Source organism: Ornithodoros turicata, chromosome 9 (assembly GCF_037126465.1).
Source record: "Ornithodoros turicata isolate Travis chromosome 9, ASM3712646v1, whole genome shotgun sequence".
In the NCBI taxonomy this organism is placed as follows: domain Eukaryota; kingdom Metazoa; phylum Arthropoda; class Arachnida; order Ixodida; family Argasidae; genus Ornithodoros; species Ornithodoros turicata.
The window spans coordinates 1,328,868-1,354,739 of NC_088209.1; the positions used below are offsets into that span (position 1 = coordinate 1,328,868).

The 25,872-nt window shown below is 44.7% G+C and overlaps 2 protein-coding genes across 4 annotated transcripts in view; one reads left to right on the forward strand and one right to left on the reverse strand.

Annotated features, from left to right (window-relative positions):
- LOC135368050 (ubiquitin carboxyl-terminal hydrolase isozyme L5-like) overlaps positions 1–17,671 on the reverse strand; it is a 29,355-nt gene extending 11,684 nt beyond the window's left edge. Inside the window, exons 1-10 of the mRNA XM_064601129.1 lie at positions 17,562–17,671; positions 17,266–17,329; positions 17,085–17,190; positions 16,910–17,035; positions 11,109–11,170; positions 10,922–11,052; positions 7,376–7,442; positions 7,219–7,318; positions 4,467–4,559; positions 1,808–1,906 (exon numbers count right to left, since the gene is read on the reverse strand). Of these exons, the coding sequence (XP_064457199.1) occupies positions 1,808–1,906; positions 4,467–4,559; positions 7,219–7,318; positions 7,376–7,442; positions 10,922–11,052; positions 11,109–11,170; positions 16,910–17,035; positions 17,085–17,190; positions 17,266–17,329; positions 17,562–17,646 (933 nt within the window). The 5' untranslated portion in view covers positions 17,647–17,671. The remainder of the gene's footprint in view (positions 1–1,807; positions 1,907–4,466; positions 4,560–7,218; positions 7,319–7,375; positions 7,443–10,921; positions 11,053–11,108; positions 11,171–16,909; positions 17,036–17,084; positions 17,191–17,265; positions 17,330–17,561) is intronic.
- Positions 17,672–17,831: 160 nt separating this feature from the next.
- Positions 17,832–25,872, forward strand: part of LOC135368048 (centrosome-associated protein 350-like) — a 168,599-nt gene continuing 160,558 nt past the window's right edge. For 2 of the 3 annotated variants that reach the window (XM_064601126.1, XM_064601128.1), the window contains exons 1-2: positions 17,832–18,075; positions 18,221–18,327. The gene's annotated coding sequence lies outside the window, so the exon portion shown is untranslated. The remainder of the gene's footprint in view (positions 18,076–18,220; positions 18,328–25,872) is intronic. The other variant, XM_064601127.1, reaches the window with a different exon arrangement.

Consider the following 25,872-nt stretch of genomic DNA (forward strand, 5'->3'; position numbering starts at 1 on the left):
CCCCAAAGAAAAACGTTTGGCGACACCCCCTGCAAAAAAGGGGGCTTGCAGTTTCAGTAATGACATGTCGGTAATTATACGTGTAAAGCTGTTATCCCGTAGCTGTCAGAATGACCACACCCCCTGCTTGGGATTCCGGATAAACCACTGCAGTGGTGTATTGCATGAAAGAATTAGAGTAAAAACATATGTCCAGCGAAGGGGATTACAGGCCGCTGAATTCGTTCATGACGGCTATTTCCAGTGTCAATAAGCATCATGTCACAAGAACTCATGTAATACTGAGTGGCTGGCCACGATGTATTCCGATGCCGAAGCTAATACCCCCGCGTCACGAATGAAAAATGGCACGGCTGAAAAGCCAGACGTACGAAGCCACATGATCGTGCAATGTACCGGCAGGCAAGGATATCATACGAAGTTACATGAACCTGCAATGTGCTACGAGCTCACTTAGCTGTCAACAACGGGCGCAACATTGTGCAACAACCCTACGCGTAAGCAACACACCTCCCGCCGCCGTTCACATGCGACAGCGGAGGTCAAACGTTGCATCCCTCCCTTTCCACCTTTCCCTGTGCACTCTGCTTCCAAGCCCAACCCAGAGCAAGGCGACCACACCCTCCAAACAGCATACCCCTCCTCCGCTTACATTTTCGCCACCACTACCAGGAAATCCACGCTAACAGGGGCGAGGAAGACGCCAACGTCGTAATCCTCCAGCAGCGAGCAGCCGGGCACACCAACGTAGGCCTTCGTTGGCATTCAACTTCAAAACCCCATCAGCAGTCACCCGAAGCCACATGAACGCGCAATGTGCTATGCGCTCACTTATCTGTCAACAACGGGCGCAATATTGTGCAACAACCCTACCGCGCAAGCAATACACCTTCAGCAGTTCACATGCGACAGCAGAGGTCAAACGTGGCATCCCTCCCTTTCGTCCTTCATTGGTAAACCCCCTTCCAAGTCCAACCGAGTGCAGGCAGACCGCACCCTCCAAACAGCATACCCCTCCTTCGCTTACACTTTTGCTGCCATTACCAGGAAACCCACACAAACACAGGTGAGCAGGACGCTAGCGTCGTAATCCTGCAGCCGGGCACACCCCACGTAGGCCTTTCTTGGAGTTCAACTTCAAAAACCCCATCACAAACTTCAACTTCAAAATCCATCACCGACTTCAGAACCCATCATAGGAATTCAACTTCAAAACCGCGATGGGATCTGAAGTTGAATTCTGATGATGGGTTCTGAAGTTGAATGATGGGTTATGATGTGATGAATTCTGAATTTGAAGTTGAATGATGGGTTATGAAGTGATGAATTCTGAGGTTGAAGTTGAGTTACGGGCTCCTGATGTGATGGTTTATGACGGTGATGTGATGTGATGGGCTTTGCGGAAAACTGACCATGATGTGATGTTGAATGAATTCTTAGCAAAATGCCGACCTATGAACAAGCGTAATAATTTGCAACATTTAAAAAGGAATGTGACAATCTTATAAGTTACAAAGAGACATCTAAGCTGGTGTAGTCATGCAGTTTCTTGAACGTATCCAAGTCCAACAGGCTCCGGTAGGTGTGAGTTACGCTATTGCGTTCTTTTTTAAATGTTATGCATCTTATTAAAGTTGTTTCAATTGCGTGCAACCAAAGCAGACACCAAGAACATGGGGTAGGGCGCAAATTTCGCACTCGTCCCTCCAGAGGCAGAAAACAGACAACGGTACTGATTATAAGGTTGCCAGCATGGCATCCTTGCATGCAAATCAGCTGCCTCTTAGCATACACTTGTGTGCCCTACCTTTTCGACAAGTGGCACCAGTCTCTTCTCTTCTGAGAGGATTTTCAATATTTCCATGATGAGAGGCAAATAATTGTGCTTCCTTCTGATATTTTCCGCCTGCATCACAATCAAGGAGAAAGTTAGGATGACCAAATAATACGATAATAACTAGAGATGAAACAAATCCAGAATTTTGCGAATCCAAATCCAAGGAAGGTTCTACGAATCCACAAATCTCGAATCTTTCGAATCCTTTCTTTAAAAAGAGTTTAAAAGTCAGGAAAAAAGCTTCTGCTGAAAAGTGTTTTGAAACAGAATAAGATACATTTGTTTAATGAAGAAAATGAAAAAAACTTCGGGAGAAAATATATCCATATATTTAACATATTGTGCATTGGGTACAAGAAGTACATAAATTCTCGAGTCTGAATTATTTCCATAAAGGTAAAGCAACAATCGATAGCAAAACCATATTACTTTTAAACTTGTAATGTTACAGTTCCTGCCTGAACTCTTTCGGCGCAAAAGCCACGTAAACAAAGAAACGAGAAAATACCCGTCGGTCGATGAGGCTTTCGGTGGACTCCGGAGAACTCTGCCAAATTCGAAAAAGAAACGAATAAACGTGGTTGGTGGATTCTAAAGATTCCATTCGCCGTTTTGGGCACTAGGATTCGGATTCGCAAATCTCTAATCCCTGCCGAGGGTTCGTGGATTCGGTTGGCACGTCCCTAATAATAACCAAATATTGCGGAGACCAGTAAGAGTGAAAATCATGGGAGACATAGGAAAGACAACTCTATAAATAGGGTTTCTGGTCTTGGGCATTTGTTAGAGGTGTGCAAATATAGAAATGTTCAGATACAAATCTAATACGAATATTTGCAAAATTGCATTTCGAATATCGAATCCAATTTCAAACATTGTATGAAGGATGAAAGTCACTGAAAAGATTAGCCAGCTGTAGGGATCGAACCCACATCTTCTGGATTGCCGCGGCAATCCAGGAGATGTGGGTTCGATCCCTACAGCTGGCTAACCTTTTCAGTGACTTTCATCCTTCATCGTTGATTTCTTAGGCAATTTGAGGCTTTGTTTGTATCTGTCCCTTCTATGTCGTTCCAGCCTCAGAACATCAGTTTATCTCTTGTCAAACATTGTGTCATACGATAAAAACTTGTAACGGTAACAATTGAACCCAAAAAAGCTAGCGTGGTCACACTTGTCCGCTGCTCATCCCTAGAAAAATACAGTGGAATCTCGCTAAACGGAAATCGCTTAAACGGAATTTCCGTTTAAATGGAACAAGAGTCTCGGATTTGGTTGGTTTTGTATCTTTCCAATGTAATTTTTCTTCCATTAATCGGAACAAAAATTTCTGAACCTCCGCGTAAACGGAACCAACAGGACAGTTTCCTGAGTACTCTCCAACTTTCCCAGCGCGATCGCCACGCGCATCATCAGTTTCCGGCGTTGGTTTCCGGTCGCGTATAGCGCCGCCTTGCATGTGGTGACGTGGTGACATGACATCCCCCATCGACGGGAGAAGGGAGTTTCACTCGTTTCACTGGCATCGCCTGAAGAATTTGCGCAGAAATCTGCGAGTCTCCGAACCCCGAAAAAGATAATCGCTCGAGACCAGAAGCCCTATTTATAAACAAACTTGGCTGCAGGGCTCTAGAGCAGTGCTGCTCTTAGGACCCCTGTCTTCGGCCTACAGTCCTTTTGTAAATCCCGCCAGTGTCCATGCCAATTATCGCTCAAATGTCTTAGATTGACTTTGGCTTTTCTTCTGTGACACATGATTTCCACTTTAGGGTCTTACAAGGACCTTTTGAGGCTCAGCCGTCATTGTGTCTGGTACGTGATACAGAGTCTATGACCATGGCTTCGATATTTTGTGACAATATTTATAAGTTACAGGTATCGCACGAGAGAATACATCAGCATTGGATAATAGTTTTTATAAGTGTGGCTGACGACTCCTGAATGTTAAAGGTCGTGCGACAAAAAAGAAAACAGACTAAAGGGGCTCTAAAATGCAAAAGCAAGTTCACTTCAAATTATGGTACACGCTTTGTTAATCCCGTACTTGTCATAATAATTTGAAACTTTGATTCCGTTACGAAGCTACAATCAAATTTATGCTGGACTCTTTCTTGCTTCGGCGCTAAGCAGAGAACGCCATTTCAGCTCGTGCATCGGTGTTTCTATTTCATGCTGCACATGCAGGCCATGCAGCAGTAATGGCGAAAAACATTCATCATCATTCCACGCACACGAGAATATTGAGGAAAAAAGAATGATTCTTGCGGACCCTCAAACAAACATAGCACTTGTCAAGCTATGACATCAGAGCTCTGGCCATTCCCACTAAGAGTCTTCCTCACTAGCACATGTCGTGAGCTAGGCTAGTGTCTAAGGCTGTTGCTGTGGCATTTGCTGTGAAACTTGGAATGCAGTTTCACACCCACGCAAATAATTGCGTCTTACACTTATCCGGAATAACTTGAGACAAACCCTTTAATTGTAATGTATACTGCGTCCCAATAACTTTTGACGAAATTATACTCATTAGTCTGCGTAGAAACCTTTCACTCAGATGGCATCAAATGGGAGGAATAAAAGAGGTGCGTCTGTAATGTGTCGCACAAATGAGAAAACTGGATGAGCTTGCCTTATAGCGTGCCTTCTTGTTATCTTCCGCTGCAATGAGCATGTGAAGCTTGCCAATTTCCGACTGAATTTCATCCGTTTCCATCGCACCTGCCTGGGAAGAGAGCACAAAGTGAACAAAGGCAGAAAGAAGTAACAAGATGAAGAGTAGGACAGAAATGAAATACTCGTGGGTCATTCAGTACATGGCTCAAAGTACTGCCGGAGGATTTAGAAAAAGATTGCAAAAAAAAGTGGGCTGTTCAGATATCCGTAGCAAAATCAATAAAAAAAAACTGGTGTCGGAAAACACATAATAAACGTTCAGATGCGCGTCGCATCATTTATTCCGCATTCCCTGACACTACAATGTGGAAAGTTAGTTTGACTGGAAATGGCGAGCACATGCCAATTTACTCGGACCAAGTTCCCCTGCGGCTGATGTGAGTGACAAAAATATGATTTCCATAACTCCAGCATTACCAGCTGCCATTCTTTCCCCGATGATCTCAATCCTTCTCTCCCCTAGATCAGTGCTTCCAGCTATTTATAAAAAAATTCTCCACCTCACGTAGCAAACTTTCCTTTCAAGTGCCCCGCATTCTCAGATAAAAGAAAGACACACATCGTGCTTGGAGCAAAATAAAATGGCTCGAGTCTTAGGGCACATTAAATAATGAGACGGTGTGGGCTGGTCGGTCCAAGAGATATGGTAAAAACTTTAAAACAGTAGTAGTTCACTGCTGTCTTTTCTCTGTTCCTCAGGTGGTTTCAAAGTTTGTATCAAATGTCTTACGATACCTTTGAGCCACATGACATGGTCATGTGCATGGGCATGTGTCACAGGCATTATACTGTGGGCCGAATGGGGTGAGTGTCTTTACAATTTCCTCTCATAGTTGCACGCATACCTCAACAACTCCTACTGTAACTCCAGTGGTGTTTTCCCGTGTCACGTGACCAAACATGACACCACTGTACAGGCCATACTATTTTTCACAGTGACTCTGACCATCGTAATGTTTACGTTCAGAGTTTAAGGCCAGGCCCTAGCATAAGAAATGGTTATTGCAAACCATGTTGAATGCTGAGAGAAGAACACCCATAAGATGAAACTTCGTAGTGGCACATTATCCTCGCTCAAACATTTGCGTTTTCCTTCTGCCATGGATTCTTTGTCATGCTCATGAAAAGAGATTTTTCCTTTTTTCACTTTGCACGAGTTTTCGAAATAACAATATTTTCCTCGTTTGCTTTTGCGGAGCTATAAAGAAGTCTCCCAAATGTTTTGGGCTTCCGAGGAAGTTTGCTTGGTTCGGTTGCTTGAGCATATGTCACGTGACGGGCTCGTTCGGATGCAACGAAACTTTTGTTAGTGCTCTGCATCCATAATTTACGCAGACTTCGAGGTAACTCGTCACCGTAACTAAGTTCCTTTTTTTTTGGTAACTTGTAACTTAACTCGTTACTTTTGCATTCACGGTAACTTTCGGTGGAACTCGTTGCTTTTTCGGGTAAACCTGCCAAAGTAACCTAAGCTAACTTCCAAGTTCGTTTTAATTCACTCTTCACTCACATCCACATAAATCTCTTGCTTTCCTTCCGGTTCTTTCGTGGCATTTTATGCCATAAAACGTGATATTCAATCAACGACAATGTCCTATTCAGGAAGTAAGAGCCGCTATGCTAAGGACTAAGATGCAAAGCTTTCGAATTGTTGGGCATAAAAGAAAACGACCTAAGCGTGTTGCATTCCCCCGCAGGCAACTCAAGGTCTAACTGAATTGCTCATGCGCGCTGCACCTCTGTAGTGCTACTTTGTGTCCGGAGTAACTTGGAAGTAACTCGTTCTCTTTTTTAGTAACTTCGTAACTGCGAGTTACATTTCAGGCTGAAGAACTGCGTTATTAACTGAGTTATATTTTGCACACAGTAACTTAACTTGTAACGAGTTCTTTTTGACGGGTAACTTCTCGATATACGAATTTCCATGCCTGTATCAGCAATTGTCAAGCGGGACTGTAGGGTGTTGCAAGACTGCAAGATTGCAGGGGCTGCAGGGGCTCAACTATAGCCTTCAAATTCCCTGACCTTTCCATGTTTTCATCGACTCTTTCAAATGAATTCACTGACCAAGCCAAGAGGGAACTTGGTGTCTGCTTCTACATTTTGATACAGACCCCTACTAAAACAGATCGTCTATCGAGAAACTAGCGACACTTTTCTGCCTCTGAGCTTGTCGTATTGGTGAGGTGCTACTCGCGGCAACATTGCTGCAGCGTAGCTGTTCAACCAATCTTCAGCACTCGCGATTCACTGCACATCGTGACGATACTTGTCTATGATTTTCCCCAACTTCAGCTTCCTCTTTGGCAAGTTCCCTGACAATCCCGACTTTTCCAGTCCCATCAAAATTCCTCAATAATTTTCCCAGGTTCGCCAAGTTGGCACACACCCTGGACTGAGCTTCCAAGTGATGGCAAACAGTTCTTAAAAACGAGTGAGAATAAAGAAAAGAGAAGGCATACCATTCCAGGGGACCACTGACCCTACTGAGCAATGAACAAAGCTAGAATGATGTCAGTTGCCCTCAGAGAGGGTTATATACAAAGGGGGTTCGTTATTACCAGCTAAGGTAGGAAATGGCAAAAATATTTTTAAAACTGATAACCCTCACTTCGTACGAGTGAAGTTACAGTAATCGCTATTCAGTTTGGTTCAACACCCATTTTGTGTGTAGAATCATAGTCATAAGAAGGAGACATCCCACTTACAGCCAACTGGTTGTTCAGCTGGTCCAGCTGTTTCTGGTACACAAGTTTCCGATCTGTGATCATAGCCATCAGGTTGAAGTGAATTTCACCTTCATTGTATCTGCGTAAAATGCATAATTAAAAACTGGGAGAATCATTTATGTGATTCAAAGATTACTGTTTTATTCTTGTTTCAATAACCGGTCGCACTGTGTCAATCCAGTCTGTGCCATTAGGGATTGGTCCTAAAGGATATTGAATGGAAGAAAAAAATGTTGATGAACGTTGACAGGCTCAGCAAGAGTTAATTCAGCACATATTATTCGTCGCAAGAGTTGAACGCAAGAGTGGGTATGAGGAAAAACTCTCCTTTACTGCAGTTAAAGGAGCATTGCAACACTCGAATAAAAAATAAAAAAAACTATTGTTCCCATTCCAAGTTACTTTGCAAGTGGCATGCACGCTAAAAATAACTAACATTTCGGTTCAATAATCTCGTTATATATCTGCTGCGACAGGTTGACTTTCTGAATGAACTAGGGAAACTGTCTGAGGGGAGAGATCAATTCTGCAATTATACCACTGTACATTTAAAGGAGCATTAAAGTGATATCTAACATGGCCCAAAACTCTTGTCATCTTGTAAAGCAGTATGTGAAAAGCATTCCCACAAAATATTTCTGTCCAAAGTTGTATCACCACGGTGCAATTAATTTGGAAAATCGCTGCCGCGGTGACAGGCCGGAGCGCTCCAACTGCAGACCACACCCACTCTAGTGTGACGTTCGTGGTAGAGAGCCTCTCATTCGTTCGTAGGAAAAACCGTCTGCTACGAACATTGCTAGCTGCTTCTTGTTGACTTCTATTATTTATATGATTTATATCATGTTTTCTTTAAAAGAAGAAGCATATACGCAGCCTGAGAAAATAAGATTACGATCGCAAGAGTAATATATCCGTGGCTTCTGTGCAATCTCAGAATTCACAGCAGCAGAAAGCTATTGCGAAGCGGTATTGTGGAAGCGGTATTGTGGCGCCACCTGTTAGCCACTGAACCAACTGCGCGGTGAAAACTGTCGGACAGGCTGCACACTGTCGAGAAGCACGGGGTTTTTGCTGTACAAACGCAGTTAATTTCGGGCTGCACCACTCGTTCTTCCCGTGGTGCCTGCGGTCCCAAAAAATCGTGGTTGTGTCGTTGACAGCCTTCAAACCCTCCGTTTCGTACATCACAAAGCCGGAGAACGCATGGAGTCTCCCAAGCGGTAGCAGACGCTCGGGCCTGGGCGATGTTGCTCACCTCGATCATGTGATCCCAAGTCCAATGAGGAGCGTCCTCACCACTTGCGTCACATAGTGACGTGTGTGGTGGCGCTCATCACGTGCCTATCGTGAAGGCGAAGGAGGGTGTTTCGCGCGCAGGAGGTTCGGGGAGCTATTGCAGGCGTCCCAATTTAGCTACGGCTGCACTAATTGTGGGAAAACTGTTTTCGGCCGCCTAACATTCCATACTGACCAAAAACAGAAAAAAAGTTGTGGGCCTCTAGACTGCTCCTTTAAAACAGCCCTGTATATCTTCATTAACGGGTGGTCGTTATATGCGTTGCGGTGCAGAGAATTTCATTTTCAAGAAAAAGAAGAAACCACAAGAGAGCGCTGCTGCACTTAATCTTTAGCAAAACACTGGTTAGATTTGACCCTATGCCAAATAGTATATGTCAGTACTAGTACACTATACATGGTGTCCCAGAGAAAGTGCGAATAAATTATAATACAAAACTATGCCACCAAATAATACAGTCAACAACATTTGGTCGCACTAGGCTTTTGCCACCTCCTGATGTGAATGTCGTATAACGTAAAGTTCGCTATGTCCGTTTTTATCGACTCAGCTCAGAAATTTTCAAAGTAAAGGTCGCTTTTCTAGCCCACCAATGCGAAGTGCGTGCTGAACTGACTCAAATTCACGATAATTGACAGGGATATTGAGGAGCTATCCCACTGTAAAAAAAAAAAAAAAAAAAGTTCAACAACGTGTTCCGGAGCGTTCACAGAAAACAGCTTGACCGCTTCTTGTGCGCCCTCGCTCAGAGTCCGACGAAAGGAGGTTGCTAAACCACACAGGGATAGTAGAAAAAAGTAGCACTAGTAGTTGTTAGAATACCACCAGAAGCCAGACACAGATACAATAATAACCACGAAGAATTTAGAATTAAAGCGAAAGCAAGGTGGTGCAACAATATTGATAGTATCAGTTCATTGAGCTTCCTGTCCCTAATACCTCCTCAAACTCAAGGATAACCGTGCCTGTCTTATCTGGTACCGAAGCAATCCATTTACGGCACATTTTGGGCTTACTTTAAATGACACCTCGTAGGAAAACATTTCACTGGACATAGTCGAGCACTTGGTCGCACCCTTGACTGGTGAGGGAGATAACACTATCCCAATAATAAGAGCTGTTTCTTCCAGAGTAAACCATCGAACATGTCGTGTATCTCTCCAGAGGTGGTAAATATGGAAACCAGAACGGGCTGTACTGACGTGATTCAAATTTGCTACTCAGCAGCCCTCATTCGCATAAAATCCCATGTTTGTAGTGGGAAATGCACGGGGCCTCCTTTGGCCAATTCAGTGTGGCTAATACTAAGCATCATGGATGTGTGCAGCACAGAGACCAAGACAGAATTGTTACAGCATTAACGAGACAGTACAACTGCACCTGGACACTAAGTACAGCAGGACAGTAATACTAAGCAAGCTGAAAAGTGCTGCGGTTGAGTGGCATTACAGCAACAGTACCTCCAGGAACACAAGTGGTACAGTTGTTGAGCGCTTTTTCTGACTCCTAGGAGTCATAGAATTATCAATCACTTCGAAATTTTATCTAGGGAAAAGGTAGTCTTTACTGAGATGTGGCTCGAGAAACTGTCTATGCATGTCTACACCATGTCACAAGCATGGAACAACAACACATTTCGACAAATTTCTGGTAGCATAGTGTGTGCAGTATAAGCATCCTGACAGCTAAAACAACTGGTGCAGTTGATGGAGCAGCAACAATATATATCAACAACATCAATGCCAACAGCAAGTAGAACAACAACTTAAGTGATTTCGTCAGCCAGTAATTTACTGCAAAATTCAATGCACATGTCAATCATAGCGCGAGGACTGTGAGGATGGCGGTCTTCAACTAAAGCCTGCGTTTGCCATTGTGTGCTGAATTTCGGACAGGCAATGGTTCGCTCAACAATGACAGCGGCAAGAGGGTTGATAGATATGCTCCTCTGTGAACTGGGACAGCCCACCCAGTCCATCAAGTGAGTGTGCAACACTGGCAGAAATTCACTCAGGTACACTGTCCCATGTTTATGCAATGATGCAAACGTAATCAAGACGGTTTTCCCAAACCAGTTTGAGTGTTTAGAAGCTGATTTTTTTATATAAAAAAAAAATTGTGACTGCACGATAATCTGCGGCTATTCTGTATGTCCTACCAGAAGCTACAACAATGGGTGAAGAACTGCATTTTAAGTACTGTTTTCCTTCAGTAGTAAATCTTTTCCAGCCTTCGAGTCAGCGCTTGTGCTGTGTCAGTCCCTTTTGCCCTTGTCATTTCTTTGCATCGTGCTTTCTGAGTAGGCACGATGACAGACTCCTACCGTGATCGAATTGGTCGAATGCTAAACTAAATTATGGTGTAATGCTTCCTTGATATTACCAAGGTCAATAGGGCCATCCTTCAAGCCATCAAGCTCGTAGAGACGCCCGTCGATGGGTACATATCCGATGAAATGGTAGACCTCATCATCTTTTGAGCTCTGCTTCATTTCGAACTCAAACATCTGCTGCCTGATGAAAAGATTGCATGGTCACAACTTTGTGTAACTGATTGTAATGTATTTTACCTGGAGAAACTATTATGTACACCCCGTATGACATCAGAGTTGCTCAGCGTGAGGCCTTTCATCTGAAAGAAGCACAGAGAATGTTTGACTCGGACACTGAAACACATTACATGGTCATTTGTATACAGTGCTTTGGTTGTTTGGTTTGGTGCTACAATTGCTCATTTGGACTTGATAAAAAAACGGGGCGACGGAAAAATACGGGGTAAACGGCATTTGTGTGGTAACTAAATTTGCCACCTTGCAAAAATATTTTCGTTTGATTTTAATTAAAACAAGTTGAATTTCTTTAATCGAACTCTAAAATTTCCCAAGTCAACCTAACTTTTTTTTTTACAGAATTAAGGAGCCCGTAGCGAACTTAGTCAGATCCACCCAGAAATCCGCTCGATATTGCGAATGGAACTGTCCAAAGAAAGCCCCGAAATTGAGGCTTCAAAGTTTCGGGTATTCAACGGCACACCAAATCAGTCGCAAAGATGCGCGGAGGGAAGGACATGCTCCTGCCCCCACGAAAGATAGAAGGTGGAAAAAAAAAAAAGAAAAAAGAAAAAGAGGCGAAATCTTTTTTTCTTTTTTTTTGTGCTGCTTATCAACGTATGGTGGAATATAACCCGCCTTGTTATCGGCACGTCCTGTGTTGCACGCCGGTCCGGCGATAAATTGTTCTAGCTTGATGAGGGCAGGAGCATGTCCTCCCCTCTGCGCATCTTTGCGACTGATTTGGCGCGCCATTGAATACCCGGAACTTTGAAGCCTCAATTTCGGGACTTTTTTTGTGCAGTTCCATTTGCAGAACGGAGACTAAGTTTGCTACGGGCTCTCTAATTACATAGAAAAAAATTTAGGTTAACTTGGGAAATTTTGGGGTTCAATTAAAGAAATTCAATTTCTTGTAATCAAAATGAAATGAAAATATTTTTGCAAAGTGGCAACTTTAGTTGCCACACAAATGCCGTTTATCCCGTATTTTTCCGTCGCCCCGTTTTTTTTATAAACTCTGAATGACACATTTTGCGAAACACCCTGTATATAGTCCCAGTATATACCTATGTGGGGTAAAATAAACTTTCAGCTGTGTTTGAGACTCGTGTTTTGTGCGTTATTTCCCCAGTCTCAGGGTTCGTTATGACGATGGTGATATTCTTTACCTTGCCTGAGGTCTGAAAATGCATACACGTCAACACGACAAAGCAGAGCAGTCTCGGTTCGAAAAATCGGCGGCTCCCGCCCTGAGGCAACTCCCTTCATACTTCTCTACCGGTTCTCTGGATTTCTACCCCTCTGCCAAAGAAATGTTCTGTATTACTAAGATTAATATTAAGATGAAATCGTGGTGACAGAGTTTATCATGAAAGTCGCGCAATGGGTCGACACATGGGGCTTCTGTTCCGTTCTTCTTGATTTGGAAACCATAAAAAAAAAAAGCGCGGAGTATTTCCCAGAGGCCGATAAGAAATTAGTAGTTCAACATTCCTCTTTTCGATCTGGATACATTTTTTGTTGCTGGCATTCTGTCCATAAGCGAGAGAAACTTATCCGGAAGCACTCTTGGACATCCACTCGCAGCTTTTGATATCGCCACCAGGTGGCCACGGCGTCGCTGAAATTGCCAATAGATTCGACTGAATGATCGGGATCTTCGAGCTTCTCTCTAAAGAATTCTACGAGCATCTTTTCCCCGTCAGAAGCGAAACCCTGCTAAGCGGCAGATGTTCCGTGTTACATCGCAAATATCGAGCGAACGTCCAAGCGCAAGCCAGTAAAAATTTACCGAGAATCGTCAACAGTAAACTGCACAAAGGCACCCACTGGATCACCACATTATTACGCGCAGTTAGGAGAATGCTACAATAGGTATATCTCGTGTCCCTAATGATTTTATTACCCAATAATCGGGATTTTTAGGCATTTGCATATAAATGCCTAGAAACGCCTAAGTACAACATTTTCGGGGTTGCCTGCCTTTTTATCGACTCTATCGAACTGCAGCCTTTATAAAAAATTTTAGACGACATAAGAGCCTTTATTTTAGACGCGTAAGTGCGAGTGTGGCTTTCAGACTCGCGCCACATTTTGCATTTCGTTATTGCGTGTTTGCGTCCATTTGATCCAAAGATTTGGCCTCTCTGGGCCTTTCAATACCTTCGCGGGCAGAAACTAAAAGTATTATTTAATACGGCGTGTTTCCCAACTGCCACAGCATTCCTGTACTGGACGTCAAGGTTTGTATGGTACCGTAGCCTTTAGAAGAGCAAGTTTTCCTTGATTTTGAAACACCAAGTAAGCCAAAGAGCGTACAGGATTGACGTGCCTATTTTGTTTGTTTTTTTTTCACTTTCGCGTTAGCGCCGCGAGGCAAGTGTGGCTATGAGCGGTGTACAGATGAGGACAGATGTAGAGAGGACAGCAGGAAGGAGTGGGGGACAGAGGGAGGGGTTAGTAAGCAACCTTGGCCGCCTTCAGGGGGAACTGTGCCGACATTCGTCTGGACAGTATCTGGAAAACCCAGAGAAAACCTGAGACAGCACAGCCAGTGGGAGGATTCGAACCCCCCATCTCCCAATCAGCACGCCACCAACGAGCGAGACGCCTTAACCCACTCGGCCATGCCGCTGTTTTTTTGCCGCGTATTGCCTATTTTGGTATTTTTGTTGGCCTAATTGCCTGCCTACCCTTCTAATGACTAACGGATCTTGCGTCAAGACCTGTTCCGACATATAACGGCGCACAAAAACGGAGCTCATTGTTATCAGACTTGCGAGGCAGCTCTAGCGCCATAATTCTGCGCAAGATTGGTGGTCGCTTCCGGCCATCATGGCACCTCTGGAGCTTGACAGCATGCGGACGAACAAGTTCTATCGACTGACTGAACGAAAAATGACTAGACGTTTTGGACGGCAGCCCCGCCGGATCCAATGCGGTCGCCGTGCCGTCCACAACTTCCGCAACGTCATCGCTGAAGGGCCTCCTCATTGGCCAACACGAACGTATCGTTAATATTAGAGCCGAAAATATTGATACTAGCTCAACTCCAGTCAGCGCTAATTTTGAAGTGTTTGTAGGAAACGTTGCGCTGTTTTGTAGCGCTATTCAGCAAATCGTCGGAACAGTTGCATGAAATGATAGGAAGGGAGGTACTTGCTGGAGAACAGCAATACCCAACGGAAAGTCACATGACCGGTAAGAAGTAGTGGCAGAAGTCTGTCCTGGGGCATTATCCTCGCCAAAGTAATCGACCTCGATTACTTTAGGGGCCCTATCCTCGTCAAAAGTAATCGACCTCGATTACTTTACGTCACAAGCTGTAGGGCGGGGCTGTCACGGAATACTCCGCCCTTAAATCCCGCCCGTTTCAATTGAAATTTATACCTAGTTTTCCTTCGCAGCCTCTCGGCCCTAATCTCGGACCGCGACCCAACGTCATTTTGACGTAACAATGACGTAAAAGATTAGTTTCAAAGCTGAAAAGTAATCTAGCGAAAGAGGGTCGATTACTTTGAGCGGCGATGGGTTTCGCGATAGGTCCGCATGTGCATTTCCGTTTATTGTGTTGTACATGTATAAAGTCTGTATGTGCTCGTCACAACAAAAAATTCATGTCTTTCTTCGTTTGTCTTTAATAATGAGAAAAAAGCACCGCGTAACACCGTTTCTCTGCGCCGATCGCGGCATCGTATGCGTGAAAGCGGCGGGCTTTTCGAAGCGTCGTCCGAGCCGTACGTCGTACAATCAGTTGCAACGTAGCGGTGTGCATACAAAAAACTCATCGATCAAAGTTCACTGTTTCTTGAGTAAAACTATCAATGCTCATTTGCGGTATCATTACCACCCCCACAGCTCACGAACAAAAGAAGCATATTGAAATGCGAATTATCATTTCGCATATCGAGCACACGAACACACAGAAAAATATAAAGAAAAGCTCATAAATAAAGCTCAAGATTTAAAGGACGAACCGATTTCTCATAAACGCGTTTACGGCTCGCGCCACACTGTCCGTTCGACCCTTCGCAATGATCCTTCGCGCTTTTATCGTTTTGTCAGTTTTGTTGCGTGCCATCAGCGCCATCTCACAGGTACATACCGAATTATAAATGCCAAGTACAATCACGGTGTCACACATACATTACCGTCTTGCACACCTGTACGTCAAGAAAAATGACAAACAGCAAAAAAGGAAATTACGAGCGTGCTTTTCCACGCATTTTCTACGAAATACAGTTTTACGCATGTAGAGTTTTCTGTTTCCGACACCTAAGAACCGAAGCAACAAGGCAGGGCAGGCAGATCACAGGTGTGGTCTTCGGATTCTCAGGAGGAAACACCGATAAGGCGGGTCGCTTTCCAAGATAACACGTGGGGCGATTGGTTGATAGAAGGTGTCAACCACTTTTAATATTCACGCCTTTTTCGATTGTGCACCAATGACAGAAGAAATTTCAAGTAATCGAGGTAGATTACTTTGACCAGGATAGGGCCCTAGGTGTCTTCTGTCGTGCAATCGAAAAAGGTGCAAATATTAAAAGCGGTTGACACCTTTTATCAACCAACGGCCCAACGTCTTATCTTGGAATGCGACCAGCCTTATCTGTGCTTCCTCCTGACAACCCGAAGGCCACAACTGTGATTTGCCCGCCCTGCCTCGTTGCTTCGGTTCTTTGATATTGGAAACGGAAAACTCTTCCGTAAAACTAAAGTAAAACTGAGTTTCGTGGAAAATGTGCGAAAAAGCCCACTCGTAATTTCGTTTTTTGCTGTTTGTCATTTTTCGTGACGTACAGGTGCGCAAGACGGCAATGTTTGTGTGACACCGTGATTGTACTTGGCACTTATAATTGCGGTATGTGGCCGTGAGATGGCGCCGATGGCACGCGACTCTGGCAGCAGGTGACAAAACCCCCACGAAGGATCATGCAAAGGATCGAATGGACAGTGTGGCACGAGCCGTGAATGGGCTGATAAGAAATCGGTTTGTGCTTTAAATCGTGAGCTCGAGCTAATTTTTTTATTCTTCCGCGTGTTCGTGCATTTGATATGCGAAATGATGATATGGAAGTCGCATTTCAATATGCTTCTTTTGCTCGTGAGCCAGTGGGGGTGGTAATGGTACCGCAAATGATCGTTGATAGTTTTACTCAAGAAACAGTGAACTTTGAATGAGTTTTCTGTGTGCAGACCTCTGTATTGCAAGAACACTGATTGTACGACGCTTCGAAAAGTGTGCCACTTTCATGCATACGAGGCGGCGATCCACGCGGAGAAACTGTTTTACGCGCTGAAGTGCGTTGTGCAGCGCTGATGTCTATCATTATTGAACAAAAACGAAGAAAGATACGAATTTTTCATTGTGACGAGCACATTCGCTCTATACAACACAATAAATGGAAATGCACGTGCGATGCGAAGTCATCACTAAAACCGTCGCTGCACAAAGTAATCGACCCTCTTTCGCTATATTACTTTTAAGCTTTCAAGCTAATCTTTTACGTCATGGTTACGTCAAAATGACGTAGGGTCATGGTCCAAGATTAGGGTCGAAAGGCTGCGAAGGAAAACTAGGGATAAATTTCCATTCAAATGGGCAGGCTCTAAGGGCGGAGTATTTTGTGGCAGCCCCACCCTACAGCTGGTGACGTAAAGTAATCGAGGTCGATTAGCTTTGACGAGGATAGGGCCCCTTGTATTTAGCAGCATTCCTTTAGCTTCCATAGTGCAGCTAACTTTACTAATGCTAACGTGGCTGTAGAATCTGTAGCTCACGAACATGACCAACACCTCCGAAATAACAACAATCTTACCGTTGCGTCGAAGCTCTGACAGAAGTCGCGGAAAGATGACAATGTATCTCCCAGTGTGATGTCAGGATGCTTGACGTTGAGCAGGACACTTAGGATGGCTTGAGTAGCGCATGCATTGTTGATAACCTACAAAATGATAATTAAAATGGGGACGCGTTACGACGAAATAGGTTACCTGTTTTGCAAAGAAAATTTTGTCTAGCCGGTTGTCCTGCACAACAGGTCCTGTTGGTTCCTCACTGCGATACCACTTGAAAAGGAAAATCAGTCCGTGAACGGGCCTGTATTGAGAATAAATGTTATGGTAGAATAGAATCGCGCGTCGAGGTCAATATAATTGTCGCCAAGACACTCACTTGAGTTTGTCGAAGCTTTCGTGGTCTAGACTCCATAGCTCCTCCACTTGGACTCCTTTGACGCCTGCGAAACATTCTTCGTGGATATAAAGGTTGCGTAACATTGCTCATGTGAGCATAAGCGATATCACCTAACAATAACCACAGTTACAGTAGAGTTACTTCTCAAAAGCTAGAAAATCATCGCTGCCGTCATCAGCGACGCAGCACAATGCTACGCAATCCGCGTGCGTCTAAGCCTTCTATTGCAGAGCAAATAACGATTAATGTTCACAAGACCAAGTGCTTAACCTTACCAAAACCTTTAATGAGCTCTGTGAAAACTCCTGGATCACTCTCAATGAGACACCAATCACCAGCACAGCCGCTTCCCCCCGACATTTTTGAAACTTGTTACAAAAATGGTGATTCAAAACGGACTATTGTATTGCGAGGTTGTTTATAAATGTATTTTCGAGTTTGCACGTTCCATTTTGTCCTGAGATCCATATTGCGAGACAACTAATTTTGTAAGTAATACTCTGCGCCAGTTAAATACCGTTTGAAACAACGTTTCCATATCACCTATTGTATGGGTCCGGCGAATGTTTTGGCGGAGATTTAGGTTTTAGCGTTCACCTGTGCCGCCTGTGCTTAGTTTCCCTAAGAACAGTTGTGGTCGTAGCCTATGAAACTTTTATAAGCAAGATAGATCCTAAGATTTGTGACGGAACGATGCTGTAGATGTGCGTATACCATACGTACCATACCCTCTGACTTCTGCCAACTTTTTAGCGTTTCACAGTTTCGTTTTCCGGCACTGCCTTCATCGTAAGGATCAATTGCTTTTGCGGATGCTGTCGCAGTACCGTGACAGTTTCCAGATACGCATGCTCTGTCATAGAGTGAATGTACTTTGTGTATTTGAGGTGGCTTCTTGCGAAGAGCGGACCCTTAATTCCGTTTTGTCACGCAGGAGGCGGGAAAAGCGCAAACAAGGAAGAAAGAAGAGAAGGCGCTTTTGGAAGTCCATGTACTAGGACGACATGAAGTGGAGCACTGTGAACTTGCAGAATATATACGGTAAATTTTAATGGCTAGTTATTTCGTAAACATGGATCCAGTGGCAAATGTGACGTTGGCCAAGCACGCCAACGATTGGAGTGCATGGTGCAAGTTACTTAATGTTATTCGTATTGTGCAATTCGGGGACACTGACGGAGGAGGACAGAAAGAACCACACGGGACGCTCACACTGGATGTGCTTCCTTCTTCCCAGCGTTCCCAGATTGCACAGTATGCCTTTCCACCAACTAGCTCAACTTTCTGCACCTGTTCTTGATTCGTACTTTCCTCTGCGTGCGCTGACAACTGTAATTGACTCCCGTTGCAAGGGATAGCGCCCTTTTCGAAGGATGAGCGCACATTGTGCGTACTTTTGTAGTTCATGGAACACATACCTACAGCTTGGGACATAAGTTTACGGAAGACGAAGGTGTCACATTTCTCCACACATTTGAGTGACACCTTAGGAGCAAAAAGGAGTGGATGCAACGCGGTAGAACCTCATTAATTCAGACTCGGATCATTCGAATTTCACGTTAATTCAAACAATTTTCACGTTTTTGCTCGACCCGCTATATTTTCGATGCTTTTGAAACCCGCTTAATTTGAACTTTGCCTCCAGTTAATTTGCACTTTTCACTCTCCTCCTGCCGATCTTTGTGATGCGCTCTTCGGTCACTGCGGAGCCGAACATCGAGCTGAACCCTTCCGGCTCTGTGCTGGCACTGCTGCTGCATGGGGGAGTTGATTCTGTGCGAGAGGGAGAGCTAAGAGCAGAATGTGCCTTGCAAGAATATGCAGGGAGTCTGGTTGATAGTTGCCTTTTGTTGTCATTGTGTCGATACAAGTAGTGTGCTCCATGCGTCCTTTTCATGAAATGTGGAACTCGCTGTGTCTGCAGTGTTCTGTGTAACCAGCGTCAACGCGGGATTTGAGTGAAGGCCCATGACTTCACAGCGAGTAGAAAAAGGCTTTGGGAAGCTGCACACCTACGTCCGTAGGAGGCATTTCTCTTGTGGCTGAAACAAACTACCCTGCACGAGTATGTGCCAAAACCCGCTTTGTATGAGTCTTACTGGTACTATGAGTCAGAATTTTGCATTGGAATGCAGGTTGCGATAATTGAGATACAAATATGAGGTCCCCTCAAGTTTGTATTAACGAGGTTCTACTGCACCGAGACATTCATAGAATACCTGTTTCTTATTCCATGTCCGCCGATATTTGACAGGGTGTCCCTCGTGTGATGGTATGATACAGGAAAGTGAACGGACACACTTCATTGATGTAGGGTACTCGATGACACAGCGTCTACCAGCATGTCAAAGCGTGGCACACAGGGTGTCGAACCGAAACGTTTTTCGTTCCGGTTCTATCACAAACGGTCCAGTACCGGTTCTGCTCCGGAGCAAAACAATAACGGTTCATATCAGTTTTAACTGGTTCTGCTTCTGGTGTGCATATTCACTCCTAGAAAAAAAATCAATGTTCCAAATGTAAACCCGTTTATTCCGCATACATGGTATTCAATATTAATAGGCAGCTGTGAAATTGGTAGCCCCTGGTTCCTGTAGGTGACTGTCTGTTCAAATAGGCTTTCTCCTTTCTTAAAGCGCATAATAGAGACGGACTTGTTTGTCGTGATGTCATACATAATGTACTTCCGTGCTGGATTGGTGCAATTGCATCTCATCCGAATGTCTGTTGCTGCTTCCTTGCCAGCAAGCACCACCGCATGTGTACAACGCAAATCGAGGAACACCTTCACTCACAAGCACGCTCGACGGCTCCGTGTTCTTCACTTCGCGTGCTGTCCACAAAAGAGGTGCCGCTTTGCACACATTTGCCCTTGGGGATACGTAAATGTATTCAACTTGGCTGCCCTGAAACAAGGGACGCGTTGCGCGACATTACCGATAGAGAAGCCGTTACGCAGCCCCCTTGGGTGCTGTTTAGTTGAGTGTGTTTCCTCTTAAAGGGAACGTAATCAGGGAGAAGAGTTTGGCCGGATGAAATTAAAACCAACACTACGGCATATTGGTAGAGAGTCACAACCGGTCACATGTAGCTAGGCCTCCATGTATTACACCAGGCCTGAAAGCTTCGCGATTTCCCCATTGAAAGCGTGTGTCGAACTTAGTTCACTTACTTGCCATATGGCGCTCCCTACATGGCCCAGGATGGCGATGCTGTTGGGACCTTGCCAAGTTTCAGAGCTTCGCGAGTTTCGGCACAGTTCTGCACAAGTCGAATGTGGTGTGTGTGGGGGGGGGGGGGGGGGGGGGGGGAGGTAGTCACCGGGGATGATTTGGTTTGATGTTTTCTTGTCGAAGTTGTGTGCCTACCCGGAAGAACGACGGGTCTATACCTCACATGCATGAGAATTTCTGAACAATACATCTACAAAATTTTCTGCTTGTTTCAGGTGAATTGATTTTGCTTGTGGAGGGGCCCTGTGCATTATAATGAAGGAAAAGGAAGGGTTTTTATTTTTTCCATACCTCAAGCCAAGGTGCGTCAAACCCAGCTCTTTTTTTCTGTCTTTTTCTCGTGTGAGGAGACGGTGGGATAACGGATGAGGGACCAGTTACTTCCGGCATTTAAAAATCTTATTGCTAGAGACTTCCAGTGGGGGCGTCGTCCTCTTGGGTTGTGTCTGCTTCCGCGGATACTTCATTTCGCTAAGCATGAAGCTCGTCGGAGATATGTTTTTGTGCGTATTTTTATTTTTCGATAGAAATGGAGATCAGCATCGGAGCAAAATTATAAGTACTTCAACTTTATATGCAGAAACATTGAGAAAGCAGGTTGCAGTAACGATACATAAATACGTACGTACGATCTCAATATTTACCGTAGTTCGACGGTACGATGTACATATTCCGACTCGTGTAAGATAACTACTCCCATTAGTTCAACTCGATCGTCTTGCGCGAGAGTGGCGTGGAATAAAACTGCCGGAACGCGTCCTTTTTATTTGCGAGTTGCCGAGCTTTGTTCGAAAGAAAGGGGTGCAGAAATTTGGTTAATATTAAGTTCGCGAGGCCGTGTGCATGGTACGCTGAATTCGTGCACTGCAAGATAGGGTTCCTCGCAAGATGTGGCAAGAAAGCCTCCCGGACAGCGCACATCAGTCGCGGCTCTGCTTCTAAGTATTTCAGCGACTCGACAGTGACGTTGTGCAGTACATAAATTAGTCCAACAAAGTTTGGCGTCGGATAGGTGAGCCCGCCCCTGTCTAACCTAGGAATAATGTCATTCATAGGTGCGTCTGTTCTTGGAGCCTCAACCATAGAGCAGCACTTGTCACACTCTAGGTTGTCCTTCACTGTGCGAACAAGGCATCCAGCCATAACAGACATTGCTGCAGGTTCAGGTTCCTTTCAATTCAGGAGGTCGCGCAACTGCAGTAAACGAAAGAAATTATTTGCCTGGAGCAGCACGTCCTCCACATACGTATAGGGTCCACCAGTCCTCTCTTTTTATATATCCTTTGGATTATGCAATAAAAATTCAGCTTACATGTGCCAGACTTGACAGTTCTTCTGGTATCTTGGAACATAGGCTTCGTTAGTCGCAGTATGTTGATGTAGGCTTCGGAAGGGGTCACAAGGATGGAGTGCACATTGCAGAATTTCCACTGGTCACAACGTTTGCGTTTTGTGATGGCTTCACCAACCCTGTGACAAGAATTCTCTGTAATGATGAGAGGACACTCGCAGCACTTGTCTGGTCATTGCTGCCAGCCACGTGCCTCGTGGCAGAAAAGAGGATTTCGATCTTGTCACTAGAAAATTTCCTCGTCAACACAAAGCGAAAGGCGGCTTTTAACAGGCACTTTACATAGCCGACAGTGGACAGGGTAGTAAGTTTCGAGGCCCTGTAAGTTTCATTAGTCAGAAACTGTCTCCGTGGGTGCGTACAGGACGCTCGCCAGGTCTCAATGTAAGATAAGAAGTCTTCTTCCAGCCACCTTAATCGTTCATCTCCAACGTTGAAAAAGGCTGCTGATGCTGTGCTGTTGGAGTGGATGCTGTGATTTGGATTTTTTATGTTAAGAATTTGGAACCACTCCCCGATCATCTTCATGAACTTGACAGTCGCAGCAGCGACCTTGAAGCACCCAATGCCGTACTGTTGTCCATATTGCTGTAGCCATTCCAAGGCTGCTACAACTTCTAGGGAAAAAATGTGGACTGCTCGCTTAACATTCATTTTTTCTAGATTATTTGGGAAAAGGGCACTGGAGTGATGATGTCACCTGACGTTTCCTGGATGTCAGCAAGGTCTTTTAAGAAGTTGGATGACACATTCTGACGTTCTACCTGTAAATTTTTGTCATCCGATAAGAACTGGGATAGAATGTTTTTTACTATGTGACAATGGTCAGAAGGCTATGAACAGCTTCCTCTGCGGGTCAAATGGGTGTTGAATAGAGGGCTTGTCCTCGCTTCTGCATAGCGATGCACCACGATGAATCCCGCTTCTTCGGCTCGCTTCATTATTTCCAAAATAAGGGTGTGCAGTTGGGGGACTTGGAGCCCTTTGGTGAAGTAGAAGCCCACTGGTAAACGGTACGGGTACTTAAACCCAAGAACAAAAAGCGCAGGAGTCTATTTGCGACCTCCCCTTCAAGTCCTGCTGATTTTGAGGCGTCGTAGTTGACAAATCCAGTCAGGTGGTCACTGGCCCTGTTGTAGAGGATGCACTCCTTGATGGCCATTTCGTCCATGAGAAGAGATTCAAGTTTCTCCTCATCTTTCAAGCCTTCAGCTTCGCTCTTGAGCCTGGTGACTATGAGCTCCGTTATTGAGTCGGCGGTTGTTGGCCCAATGTACTTTTTCAGTGTGGGTCTTGTTGGGAGTTTTAGTACATTTGATGATAGTTGCAGAGCGTAACTACTAGGTGACCTGCTGCTCCATAAGATGCTGTGGCAAATTGTCGTCTCTGACCACCTGACCACTGATTTTTTGCTATGATTTCGCAACTGGTCTATCAAAAATGCTGCTCTTTCCAAACCTTCTACCATGTCATTTTCGATTTTGTTTAGATTGTACATTTCCTCATATCGATCAAGCTTGCGCTTCAAGACGTTTTTCTGTCTCTTTAATCTCTCTACAGTGGCGGTATTGCGCCTGCAATTCTGGATCGCCGATTTTAGTTTTCGAAATTTTGAGCAAATGTGTCTAGAGACTATGTTTGTCTGTACGGTGATGCTTGTCCCTGTTTGGGAGGTACCCTCAAACATGTTAGCGGTAGGTCTCAAGCAGTCATGCTGTGTTTCAGCCCTTCCTTGGTCTGTCTCGCCTGTAGAGTCATTCGCTGGGTCCAGTAGCATTACGTCATCTGTTTCACTTCCCATAGGTGCCTGTTCACCAGATATCGGCGTAAGATCGTCGAGCTTCTGTCGCTTATCGGGAAAAACACACCACATTTCAGATTCCTTCTCGTATCTTCTTTGTAATCACTTTCGAGAAAGTGCCTTGAACAGACTCTATCGTGCTCACTTGGCCTCCACTCCGCTCCTAGAAGGTTCCAGTTTTGCACATTTGACTACCAGTACAAAAATATGCGCCGTGTACAAAGCAAAACTTCCTAGATTTCGATTTCGCATCGCATATGCCACTTGGGATCTCCAGCGCTCGTCCCCATACACTGTTTCAAATTCCAAGACGATATCCAACTTTGTATTTTCTCATTCGTTCATGCTCTTTTTATTGGGTGTAATAGCCTTAGGAGGTTACATTACACTTTCCACCCTCAAAAGCATCACAAAGAATCACAAAGTTAACATATACCTACCGCGCGCTCCGGTATTGCTCGCCTCCATGCATCGTATAACGTCTGATCCGCAGGAAACTCGCGATATGAACATTTCTCGCTACAGTCTCTTCTTCTGTCATTTCTGGAGCCACACGCCTTAATGCAGCAATGAATCATTGCCACATTAAAGTATAAGTCAGTTTGAGAACCACAAAGCGTTGATCAACATCAAGCTTTTGGAAATGATCTTCTGCAAAAAATGTATTTCCAACTCCGAGAGTATTTCGTTAGAAGACAAAGCCAGTGGTTTCGCAGTCTCGGTTTTGAAAAGTGTAAATCCAGAAATTACTGAAATTTAACAACTTTTACGAGCGAGTATGACTGAACATATGTGATAACGATGGTAGTTGTCTGCTAGTGCGCCGGTTCATCCCCTGTAATGACCTCTGCCTCGGCCAATTCTCGTTGTTGTTTACAATGCTACCTCAAATCAATGTTCTTGGTCAAAAGCTTTCTAGATAGACGTTTATTCAAGCACACGATGACAGTAATTCATTCGTGAGTATGCACGCAACCGTCACAATCCGTGGAGAATGCTGCTGCATGCTGTACCAGGAGCAACAACGAGCGAAGGTGACGGTGTAGTAATAGTCGTTCCTCATTGCGGATCGTGGTCTGCTTAGCAGCCTTTTGGGCCATGTAGGGAGCGCCAATGTGGCAGGTAAATTAACTAAGTGGGGCACAGCTCTTTCTTCGGAGCTTTCAGGCCTGGTGTAATACATGGAGGCCTAGCATGTACCTCTGAGTCTATGTGCGCGAACGATAAAACGTTACAAAGGGAGCCTAAGGGTCATAGTATAACGACATACATTCCACCGTAACCGGAACCCTCGTAAAGTATCCATGGCATGACCTCAGAACACGCGACATCAGTTTCGTTCACTTATTCGTAGTCCAAACCGTCCAAGTTTTCTCTTGGACGGAAAACCATTAAATAAATTTTTCGGTTTCCCTCCTCAGCGAAAAAAAGGCATACGGTTTCGATTCCGTTCCGGTTCGCACCAAAATAGTGTGTTTTTTCTTCTTTCTTTTTCTCGGTTTTTGGTTCTGGTTTTCGGTTCGCTCCGACACCCTGCGGCACATGTGTGTAACGACATAGTAGGACAAAAGTATAGGTACGGAGCGTTGCCATATCATAACATCTCCCTCATTTTAAAGGTCAAGTCTAACAACTGGCTTTGCTATTTGTCCTGCCTGAGTCATCGTAGTGGTAGATGTTTGAGGCCTCAATGAGGTTGCATCCCAGGAGTTGGTGATGGAACCATACGGGCTATCAAAAGTTTTCGTTGCACGTCTACTGCAACGACGTAGCTCTGCCCTTGTAGGCTGGATCATGGAGGTGTTTCTTCTCACTGTGCCACGCCGTGTTTGTAGCAAATAGGAGTTGGATGTTTGGCGGTTACTGATGCTGGTGTCCAGTGGCAAGGGCTTTCATGCTCCCACACCTTGTCGCCTACCTGTAATGCTAATGTTTGTGAACCATGTTGATTTGCATAACACTTTTGTTTAGCTCTTGCTCGTATTACTTTTGTTGTGACTCCTAGAACGATAGCTGGTTTGGGCAGTTCACTTAGTTGGCAAAAATGTCCTGGTTCTTGTTCCGTAGGCACGTTGTGCCGGTGATCTTCATCATGAGGCACATTTCTCATTTTTAAAATTCCCGCGTATATGTCACTACTATCCAAAGTGCAGCGACAGTGGATATTTTTCGCAGTCTGTCACCCTTGAGACCTTGGTGCA